This window comes from Sorex araneus, chromosome 6 (genome assembly GCF_027595985.1).
Source record: "Sorex araneus isolate mSorAra2 chromosome 6, mSorAra2.pri, whole genome shotgun sequence".
Taxonomy (NCBI): domain Eukaryota; kingdom Metazoa; phylum Chordata; class Mammalia; order Eulipotyphla; family Soricidae; genus Sorex; species Sorex araneus.
In genome coordinates, this window is record NC_073307.1 from 11,953,683 (window position 1) to 11,965,943 (window position 12,261).

At 42.3% G+C, this 12,261-nt stretch overlaps 1 protein-coding gene across 2 annotated transcripts in view; it reads right to left on the reverse strand.

Annotated features, from left to right (window-relative positions):
* Positions 1–12,261, reverse strand: part of SEC24D (SEC24 homolog D, COPII coat complex component) — a 91,457-nt gene that overhangs the window by 52,228 nt on the left and 26,968 nt on the right. For both annotated transcript variants that reach the window (XM_055142081.1, XM_055142080.1), the window contains exons 7-8: positions 11,201–11,312; positions 8,950–9,077 (exon numbers count right to left, since the gene is read on the reverse strand). In XM_055142081.1, the coding sequence (XP_054998056.1) occupies positions 8,950–9,077; positions 11,201–11,312 (240 nt within the window). The remainder of the gene's footprint in view (positions 1–8,949; positions 9,078–11,200; positions 11,313–12,261) is intronic.

Genomic DNA, 12,261 nt, shown 5'->3' on the forward strand with positions numbered 1-12,261 from the left:
AATATCTTTGTTCACCATTAATTCACCATTCTACTCTTTATAATGAAATAGCTGATCCTTTAACTGGAGACTGGGGAGAGGACTGGGACACCAATCTGCCTTGCACAGTAGAGAATCTGTATGGAACTGCCAGTTCTGCATATATGCTGGTTCCATACCTAAGCAGTCAACCAATAGACATCCAGAGTTGGTTCAGTCCACGAGAGTAGAACCTACGGACTGAGGGAAAACAAACAGCACTGCTCAAACTCAAGCAGTTAAAAAAATCCACCAGAAAAAATGTTCATGAACATGATCGACGACACTAGTGCAGGGTACAATATACTCAGGAGTGCTCACCTTGGTGAGAAAGGTGAATGGGTTTTACGTGGAGTCTAGGGCCATTTAAAGGTACTTTACTAGCGACAGGCTTATTAATAGGCTCAAATTGCTGCCAAGAAATCATACAATTAAGCCCCAACTGCTAAAAATATTAAAACAGAGGTCTAAAATATCAAGAGGTCAACCCCCATTATCATCCGGGCTTATCTTTGCTTTTCAAATGTTGATCCAACACTGAGAAAACGGCATTTATTCTCTGAGGAAGAAATGTCCAACCTACTGCTGGATTCTGGTTGGTCGCTGCCCCCAAGGAGTAATAAGCAGCTTCGGTCAAAGAGCGTGAAGAGCAGAGGCGTTCTCAGCAAACCAAGAAATGTCACAAGCCCAAGGATATCTTTATGTCTTTTAATGATATCGTTCTCAAATCAGTAATAAATTTAATTTTGACAGAAAAAGATAAGCTTTCAGGAGCAAGTAAGTCATTGCTGTGAGTCCAGCCAGCGAGAAACCAGAATGCTATTTAGATATTTAGCCTAGTAAAGCCTCAATAAGCTCATTTATAGCCAGATGCAATGGCTAGAACTTAGAATTTGGAAGCTAAAGCTCCAGCAGCATTACTAATGAACTGCGTGACTTGACTTATCCCAGATGCCACACTACCTTTATTTCTATAAAACTGGGCTAAAACTGGGCTAAAAACTGGGCTAAAACTTCAACAGAGTTTACCTTTCAAATCAAAGCAAAACAAACAAACAAAAAAAGATGACAAGAGGCAGTGTTTTTCCTGGCCCCTTAAGCAGCAGTGTGACCCCTGACCCAATCAAGTTGACTCTGCAAGATCACCCGGAGTACCCCGAGCATCCTGAGTGGTCCCTCTGTAGCTGCAGGCCAAGAGGTCCATGTGCCCATGTTGTCAAGTTGGTTTGGTTCTCTGACAGTCTTTCCCCTTCTGACATGTAGTTCTTGATATCCCTTCCTTTTTCGTGCCAACTGACTCTTCCTATCTACTGAGTACATCAGAACATGTACACTGATATATTCAGAAAATAAAATGAAGTAGAAAAACTTCTTTGTTCATTAAGACATACTTAAGGTGAAACTTCCCTGAACCTAAACTCTTTAGAGCAAGGTTTTCCTTTTCACATTGGATGAAAATTAACTGTATACACAATTTTTCTCTAAGTCTTTGACTAAAGTAACTGGCCTCATGTTTTTTCATTTTCCTAAAGTGTGGCTCAGTTCCTAGGACAAAGATTAAAGTCTTGGGGAATTTTTTTTTATCCGCACTATACTAAATAACAGAGCAATTATGTTGATGATCATAATGATGTATAAAAAGAAACTCGGAGATATTCCTGACTCTACCCACAGATGGAGTAAAAGCTTCTTCATCTGTTTATAGGTAAATGACTTCATTTTACGTATAATTAGATGAGTATACTTGTCTAAAATATAAAGATTTCCTATTTTATAGAAAATTCAAATTAAGGATCATCTCCAAGTGCTTTTCACTGGAAATCTTTACCACTTCTACCTCAATTCTTAAATACAGTTTAAAAAATAAAATTGTATGTGATTAGACAAAAGTTAAGAAGATAACCAATAGCCTGCACTGGACAAACACCTCGTAGCTGATGACAATGAAGGTGGCAGTGGATTTCACTTAAAACAGAAAATACTAACATTTATAAGGAAGATAAATTATTAAACAGTGATGACATAGTTATGCCTTTGAAAAGACCATACATCTCCAAAGCAAATGATCAAAGGGAACATTCTCTGAATATAACTGCTTGGCTTAGGTTTATTTTTATAAGCGGTTGCTAACACAATGCCACGCTTTAAAAAGTCCTGTCAAACAATAGAACTGACAAGGAAAAACTGTATTAAGTTAACCCTCTTTTTTGGGGGGGCAGGGGGTTAAGTAAACCTTGATAACCAGAACATCTAAATATTCCACATATTTTTTCTATAACAATATGTACCAATATTAGTCACATAAGCAATAAAGTCTCAACTCTTACTATAGCTAAAAATATGAAAGCTGCATTAATTTAATCAGTTTACCATGAAGAAGTATACATGAAGGGCCAGAGAGATTGTGGGGGGTTGAGGGTATCCATCTTGCTTGTGCCTGGTTTGACCCTGATTCAATCTCCAGCACCACATGGTCCCATGGGTACTACCACCACCCCCTGAGCACAGAGCCAGGAGTAGGCACCAAGCACCAATGGGTGTAGCTCCAATCCTTTCATCACAAATATACATCTCAAAACTTAGTTTTTGATTTACAGCTACAAATATGAAAAAAAAAATCACCATGTCCCTCATTTTCTGTTATTACCCAGAATGGATTAGTTTGGGGGTTTCCTACTTGAATGTTTCAATAAGTGATAAAGGGACTGGGGCGAAGTGCAGTGGGCACTTGCCTTATACACTGCTGATCCAAGTTTGACCCCCAGCACCATATAACAGTCCCCTGAGTCCCACCAGAAGGGATCCTGGGTACAGAGCCAGGAGTAAACCCTGAGCATCACTGAGTGTGACACAACCTCCCACCCCCCCGTAAATAAGTAAGTGATAAAGTCTTTCATAGATACATGGGTATCCGGAAGGAGAAACAGGTTTGGTGTACAGAGATCACAGACTCAGACTTGAACCTGTTAAATTTGAGATTTCTATGAATTAAGCCCCAGGGGAAATTTTAAAAAAATGGTATTGGATATTTGTGTTATATAGAGTAAGTGGACGAGGAAATGTAGTAATGGGGTTATGCCGTTATCACCACAGACCCCTTTTTACTAGGGAGTAGAAAGACAGAGGAAAGAAATTGAGGCGAGAAGGAAGCAATGAGAGAAGGAAGTTATGGGGTCACAGAGGTGGGTGGGGGGTCTCAGATACACTGGCGGTGTGGGAGAGTGCTTTAGCTCTGTATCCCAAGCACAGACTCAACCACACGGAAAACACAAGATCCAATCTACAACTATGGAGTTTGAAATGTGCCTGTCAAGGTGGGGAGGCATTGGAGATGGGGTGGCAGGAGGGAGGATGGGAGCACTGGTGGAGGAAAGTGAACTGGTGGGTGGGACTGGTATAGGAATACCGTATGCCTAAGACTAATCTCTCAAGGGCCAGAGTGATAGGACTGTGGGGGGGGGGCACTTGCTTTCCACGCGGCCAACCTGGGTTTGATCCCCAGCATCCCATATGGTCTCTGAGAATGACCAGGAAGAATTCCTGAGTGCAGAATCAGAAGTAACCCCTGAGGGGCTGGAGCAATAGCACAGCGGGTAGGGCGTTTGTCTGCATGCAGCCAAACTGGGTTCGATTCCCAGAATCCCATATAGTCCCCCAAGACCTGAGTGCAGAGCCAGGAGTAACCCCTGAGCATCGCTGGGTATGACCCAAAAAGCAAAAACAAAAAAAAAAAAAGAGAGAAAGAAAAGTAATCTCTGAGCACTGCCAGGTGTGGTCCAAACACAAAGACTCATCTATCAATAACTTTATAAATCACAGCTCTTTGATTAAATAAAAACAGAGTTTCCTTTAAAAAAAAAATGAAAGAAAAAATGGTTAAGATGAGAAATTTCAAAAAAAAAGCAAAGAAGACATGGGACAGGTGGCTAAGGGGCTGAGGAAGAGACAGACAGGAATGAATGAATGAATGAATGAATGAATGAATGAATGAATGAATGAAACAAAAGATTTAGGCATCGTGCTGGCTGGGCAGGAATCCTAACTGTGCCCCTCAGCACAAGTTGCTTTTAGCAAGTAACTTCACTCTACGCCTCAGTTTCCTGCCATCTGCAATGGGATCACAGACAAACATGTGCCAGGAGGATGTAATCTTAAGAGAAGACTCGGTGATGCCCACGTCCTTGGTGACGCAAACACTGACTCAGTGCACTGGTGGGCACAGCGAAGCAATCCTGGCTTGGGCTGAGTAAACACCCGAAGAGGTAGACCCTTTCTTAGAGAGTACAGCCTTGAGAGACATCTTGCTAAACTGATATCATTTTCTTATTTTCTATCTCTAAGTCTGGTCCAACAAACAGAAAGCATTTCTTTAGAGAATCTATTCCTTAAAACCCAGGAGATATTGCTATATAAGGGATTGTAATTTTTCTCAAATTTTATATGGTCACTAAAAACATAATTTTCTTTGTGAATTATACCCCTTATGTGTGTATATATGAATATATATGCTTATATATAAAACATTCAATATGATCTTGTTCTTAATTATTTAAGAAAACAATGCTGAGTTTTCTGCAAAGAGTATTTGATTAAATAGAACAGCGCTGTCAAAGTACATTTTCCTGATCGGCAGAGTCAGTCTTCTAGCAACATGAAAAGCATGGAGTAGATTATTTGCTCAAGTACGGTTTGTGCCCGAGACAGATTCCAAATATAAGCCACCACTCTACATTCGATTTTATTACCTTGGAAATCACAGAGGCTTTCATAAAGCACACAGCTTCACCCAACGAGGAAGATCTTGTTATTAGATGCCGAAGAAAAATTCAAAAGCTGTACACGTTTAGACTGCATGAAAGGTGCGTGTGCACTTTGGAAAAGGTTAGCCCTTAAGTTTTAAAACCTTTTTTTTTTCCAATCACAAAACCAAATACCAGATTTCATTCTCAGGAATGCATTAAATGTGTTATAGATGATTTCATGGTCAGTACTGTATGGTGCAATTCCCACTTTGGGCATGGATGACTTGCATTTTGTTCTGTCTCAAGCATGCTTGACCCTTACTGTCTGCTGGGGAAGGGGCAGAGGGTGTCTAGGTTTTTGCTAATGTGTAACAAAAAAATTGCAAATTCATTGTCATGAACAACACTGTCCAAATTCTATGTATTCCTTATTGGCTCAAAAAAAAAGTAACATCCTATGTTTCTTTCAGGCTAGAAATGTTATCTTCTCTTGATTATGGAAATCAGAGAACCTTACTATCAAACGGTTCCCAAGGCTAAGGGGAAGTGAAGCAGAGGGCGCCTCTCTGTCGCAATCCCACCCTGTGATTCGCTGTCACATTTTCCCCAGCACATTGATAGGAATATACTTTCCCTTAACTTCAGAACTTGAAAATTTCCCCCAGGAATTGGAATTTTTCCATTTCTGAGATCTGTTTGCAATTTAAAATTGATACTGTTACAGTAGTGTTTGTTTTACAAGGACAGCATGCCACCCAGCTGAAATGAAGAATTATAGGGCACTGTAACTCTGTATACATGCTGCAATGCAGTCCTACTAAATATTAAGAAAGTGGAATCTTGTTGTTTTTTTTTTTAGCTATAACATGGATGGAAATGGAGAATGTGATGCTACGTAAGTCAGAAAGTGAACATGATCTCACTCCTAGGAGGTATATAAAGAAATAAAATCTGCCCACTCTCGCCACTTCTACTCAATATAGCATTGGAAGTACCTACCATAGCAGTTAGGCAACAAAAAAAAATCAAGGGCATGCACATAGGGAAGGAAGAAGTCAAGCCATTACTATTTGCAGATTACATGATACTATAGTTAGAAAATTCTAAAGACTCTACAAAAAAAAAAAAAGCACCTAAAAACTATAGGTTTGTATAATAAAGTGGCAGGTTACAAAATCCATACCCAAAAGTCTATGGTTTTCCATATATAAATAAAGAGGTGAAATAGATATTATAAAAACAATCTCGTTCACAATTATGCCTCAGAAAATCAAGTACCTCAGAATCAGCTTAACTAAAGAGGTGAAGGACCTATATAAAGAAAACTACAAAATACTATTTCAAGAAATAAAAAAGGACACTAGGAAATGGAGGCATATCCCCGCTCATGAATCGGGAGAATTAATGTTGTCAAAATGGTGACACTCCCCACAGCATTATACAGATTAAATGCAGTCCTTTTAAGGATACCCAGGATAATTTTCTAAGAAAAAGATAAAGCAACATAAAACACTCATATGAAACAATAACCCTCCACGAATAGCTAAAGCAATCCTTGGGGAAAAGAAGATAGGAGGCATCACCTTCCCCAACTTCAAACTCTACTACGAAGCGGCAGCAATTATAATAGCATGGTACTGGAATCAAGGCCTGACACAGACCCTCAAATATATGATCACTTAATCTTTGATAAAGGAACAAGAAACATGAGGTGGAGCAAGGAAAACCTCTTCAACAAGTAGTGCTGGGAAAACTGGGCAGTTACACGTTAAAAAAAAAAAGAAGAATTCAGACCTCTAACACCAGGCAAAAAGCCAGATCAAAATAGATTAAAGATCCCACTATCGGATCTGAATCCATAAGGTACATGGAGGAAAACACTGGCAGGACCTTCCATGACACTGAAGCTAAAGGGATCTTCAAAGATGAAGCACCACTGACCAAGCAAGCGGACGCAAAGATAAAAAATGGGACTATATTAAACTAAGAAGTTTCTGCAACTAAAAACAAACAGTGACCAAGATACAAAGACAGTCCACAGAATGGGAAAAAACTATTTACCTAATACCCAATAAATAAGGGTTAATATCAAAGATATATAACACAGATTGGTAGAACTTTATACAAATAAGGTATCTAAGTCCATAAAAAGATGAGGAAGAAATGAACAGAAAATTCCTTAAAAAAGAAATACAAATCGCTAAAGGCACATAAAAATACTCTATATTGCTAATAATCCAGGAGATGCAAATCAAAACAACAAGAAGATAATATCGCACACCACAGACATTGGCACATCAAAAAGAATAAGAACAACCAGTGTTGGTGTGGATGTGGGGAGAAAGGGACTCTCATTTGTTGTTGGTGGGAATACCAACTGGATCATACTTTTTGGAAAACAATATGGGCATTTCTCAAAAAACTAGAAATTGAGCTTCCATACAACCCAGCAATACCAATTCTGGGAATATACCCGAGAGGCCTAAAAACACACTGCAGAAAAAAATATTTGCACTTCTATGTTCATTGCAGCACTATTCAGAATAACCAGAATCTGGAAATAATCGAAGTGTCTCAGAACAGACAACTGGATAAAGAAACTATGGTGTATTTACATAATGGACTATTACACAGCTGTTAAGAAAAATGAAATAATGAAATATACTTATAGATGGACGAACATGGAGAGTATCATGCTGAGTGAAATGTGTCAGAAGGAGAGCAACAGACTTAGAATGATTGCATTCTTTTATGGGATTAAAAAAAAAAACACCATAGTATTAGAATAATACCCAAGGACAGCAGAAATAAGGCCCAGGAGGAGTAGTCTACGGTTGGAAGCCTGCCTCAAGTGTTGGGGGGAGAAGGCAGTTGGAATAGAGAAGGGACCACTATGACGATGATAGCTGGAAATGTGTGCTGAAAGTAGGTAAAGGAACAAACATGATAACCTCTCAATACTTTTGTTGCAAGCCATAATACCCAAAAGGACAGTGGAACTTTGGCAGTGTCGGTGGTGTGGCACCCCTGAAGCATATTAACAGACATTTTTGCAAACCAATAGTACCCTAATTAAAACAACAACAACAATAAGAGGAGTCACAGAAGATAGCAATATGACTGGGACACAGACACCTTCACCGGAAAAGTGTCAAACGCTGTAACATACTCGTCAGGGACTTGGAATAGATGCATGCTTAGAAGCTGATGCATCTGAGCTTCACTGCCAGAAGGAATCATGACTAAGAAGCACATACAGGTTGTGAAAAGAGGAAGGTGGGACTGAAATAAGATCAAATAAATCAAATATTTGTAATATTTCATTGCAAGTTCTTTTCCTCTTTTTGAGTATTGTTATTTCTGGGGGAGCACAGGGGATGTTCCCTGCTCTTTCTGGAGCTGCTCCTAGCAGTGCTCAGAGAATCATGCCATGCGGGGACTTGAACCCAGGCCTCCTGCACACACAGCCTGTGCTCCTGCATGGTGAGCCATCTCTCTGGCCCACTTCTTTAAAGGAATGGATTCCTGGGTGGTGCCAGAGAGAGAGAGTTCACTGGACTGACGCATTGCTGTGGATATCTGTGTGTGAAGTCTATGTGTGAAACTGGGTAGAGAGGGGATACAGAACAAATTCCTTACGCTGTCTGCCCACCAGGGGTGGTAGTGACGGAGAGTGACGGCTGATTCAGAGACATGATATATGGATCTGTGATTTAAATTCTCAGAAAATGACCCTAAGCAAATATGGCAGGATATTAACATTTATCAATGAGGGACATGATATGTACAATAGTATGTACATGAATGTTACATTATTCATTGGCCCTTTTAAATTTGCTTAGTTCTATCACCTTCTGTCGTCAGCACACCTAGATGCCGGGGTCTTGAACTAGGACAGAAGGACCGCCTGAGAGGGCTTGGTCCTCGTCACAAGATGACATTCCATAGTTTACAGCCGTATTTTTTATTCATGTGCCTCATGACAAGGGGTCAGAAGGTGACCTTCATCAGTGCCAGGTGTAAGATGCTAAAAATAGCTTCCCGTTCTGCAGGACTAGATATTTTTGCATTTCACAAAATATGCTCCCCTTTTCTGAAAACAATTCAGAAAGATGTTTACAAAGATAATGATGCAAGAAAAATTTTACAACCGGTGAAACAATGAACCGTTCCTTCTGGCTGCTCCTACCTCATTGGATGGAACCGTGGCAAAGGGCTTGATGACGGCGGCCAGGGGAATCTGAGCTTGCTTGGCCATGTCCGACGTGCACGGGAAGCAGTACGTTGTGCAACGGATGTACCGGGGACTGGCGTTGCCTGAAACATTCGAAGGGCCAGGCTGAAAACCGACGTAGAAAAAGATCTACCCTATGAGACTGGGAGAGCAGATTGCTTGTAGGTAAAAACATCAGCCCTGTCATACCTGAGTAGTTGCTATTTTGTAACAGTACTCCCTCAAGTACAGGAACATATATGCTTCTGCAAACTAACTAAAAATTTAACTTTTTATGGGAGGGGGGCTCTGGGACACTATGGAGGCTGCAGGGCAACCAGGTGAGGCATGGTGGTGACAGGGATTGAGCTGAGACCAGCAGCCAGAGTCCTATAAAGTTGGAAAGAACAGCCCGCACCTCACCCCCCTCTGCAATCAAGCCCAGGGCAGGCGCTTGCCCCTGTAGGTGCAGAGACAGACCACCAGTCCTGAGCTGGAACGGTTCCTTATTCTTGAGGGGCAGGAAGTACAGGGGGAGGGATGAGAGGGCTGAAGTGCAGACGCCCTGCAGGTGGTGTCAGCAACTGTTGGGGACGTGTCCAGCTCGGCAGCCGACAAAGCAATCAGTGATGGGTGTGATTAGACACGGGACGCTGGGCACGGGGCTGAAGAAGGGCTGGAGAAACAGTCCTCGGAGGAGGGTCTGAGCACCTGGATGGACGCAGAAGCCCATGAAACGAGGTGCAAACACAGCACCTTCTGCCTCTCTGAGCGGCCTGTAGGACAATCACAGCCCTGCAGGGAGAAGGGGGTCTAGCTCTAGCCCAGGCTCCCAGAGTTATTTGGCCATACCCGCTTTCTAGGAAAATGATCATTCAGTGCCACCCATTCAGCAAGAATCTCAACCCCATTCTAGTAACTAGAGTAGCAAGTCTGATAGCTCTGAGATGGACATATTTGGCTACTCATGTTACGGGGTCCCCATGTCCTAGAACTGAGGATGTGACTCATTAAAATGACACTCAGGGGCTGGAGCGATAGCACAGTGGGCAGGGCATTTGCCTTGCAAGCAGCCGACCCGGGTTCATTCCCAGCATCCCATATGGTCCCCTGAGCACTGCCAGAGGTAATTCCTGAGTGCAGAGCCAGAAGTAATCTCTGAGCATCGCCGGGTGTGACCCAAAACGAAAAAAAAATTTTTTAAATGACATTCAAATCAGAAACTTCAAATTTCATCAGGCTTTAGATATAGCAGACTTCAAATATATTCTGGGTTACCATTTTTTTAGAACATCAGAACAACATGTTCCTAGAAAGATGAAGCCTGTGCAGACAGAGAAGACTATGTAATTTTGATTTTTTTTTAATTTTCAGGCAGTTGCCAGATTCAGGGATGTTCAGGGATTACTCAGAGCTTTGAGGTCAGGAGTGATTTCTGACGGTGCTAGGGGCGGGGTGCGAGACCATAAGCAGCGCCTGGAATTGAGCTGGTGTTGGCTGCATGTGTGGAAAGCGCTTAACTCCTGCATCATTTCTCTGGCCCAGAAATAGATTTTTTAAATGATCAACACACATAGGATAGAACCAGGGGAGGCAAAACTCTGCTTCTCCTTGCCCTGGTTGGAAAGTGAGAAAACCGAATTCAAAATGGCTTAAAGGCCTCATGCGAAAACAAAGTCCAACTAGCCTGATGGGTTTCCAATGTAGCCAATTAAACTAATGTAGGGCAGGGATACATTTCAGGAATTAAAGAATGTTCTGGAATGGACGTATTACACTGCATCTCTCTAGACTTCCATAAGCAGAGAACAGAGTTCAGCTGACTGGAATGATGAAAAATGAAGCAGGCCCCATTATCTCCTACCAGCGGGCTCCCTGTCACGGGTACCATGACTGATGGGTAATTATGTATTTGCTTTGTAAATCAGTGATGGGATGTATAGACAGCACAGGGCTTAAGATATTCATCTTGCATGCAGCCAACCACAGTCTGATCCACAGCACCCCGGGTCCCATGAGCACTGATGGGTGAGAGGACCCTGCGCACTGCTAGGGTGGCCAGGGGAGACTCAGCACCTCAGGGTCCAGGCAGCACCACAACCTTGGACTCTAGCAATGGACTGCCAGAATGGTGGGCCAAGAATCGCCAGGAGAGACCCCCAGACTCCACTCAAACAGACAGGAGAAGTTTCACCACCTTAATCAAAACAGGGACAGAAAACAGTACCTTGGTCCTGGATCACACAATCCGTGGTGACCAGCGGGGGCACCTGCCCCCTGGTGTTGGTGGCGTAGACTTGGCCCCCTCTGGTAGCTCTGTCATTCTCAATCACCTGGATCTGACAAAGCAGACAGAAGCGCAGGTTAAAGCCTGTCGGGACTCGTCCCAACACTCTCCTTTCTCCTTCCCTCTCATTAGCCACAACACAAAAGTAGCATTTCCTATCCCCTCAAAGCTCATTTCCAGGGAAATTCTCACAGAGAACCATGGCTCCCTGGGAACTGTGTCCAGCTCCACTGACATTTATTTTCACAATTTTCAGACCACAGCCTCTAGATTCTATATGATAATTCTCTAAGCTCCAAAGTGGATCTCCTAGAGAACATTATTCAATGGGACTTTGCACAAGCATGTTTTTTTTAATTTTTGCTTTTTGGGTCATACCTGGCGTTGCAAAGGGGTTACTCCTGGCTCATGCACTCAGGAATTACTCCATTGCACAGGGGTTATTCCTGGCTCATGCACTCAAGAATTACTCCTGGCCTACCCGCTGTGCTACTGCTCAAGCCATTTCACAAGCATTTAAAAAAAAATAGATCACCCAAATAGTACAGCAGGTAGGGCATTTGCCTTGCACGCGGCTAACCCGGGTTTAATTCCCAGCATCCCATATGGTCCCGTGAGCACCGCCAGAAGTAATTCTTGAGTTCAAAGCCAGGAGTAGCCCCTGTGCATCACCCGGTATGACCCAAAAATAAAGAAAGAAAAAAAAAAATAAGGTCATTCTTGACCACAGAATAAAGGAAGGAGGAGGTCAGGGAAGGGAAGAAATTGAGGGGAAAGGAGGCAGACAGGAAGTAAAAGGGTTAGAGGTGAGGAGTCTTGGGCACATCAACAGGAAGAGGTGTGGCATATCCACATCAAAACCATAGAACAACAACAATGAAACAGGAGACCCAAACCAGAGCTAAACTGAAAAATGTGGGGCTGGAGCAATAGTACAGTAGGTAGGGCGCTTGCCTTACACACGGTCACCCCGGGCTCAATCCCCAGCATCCCATATGGTC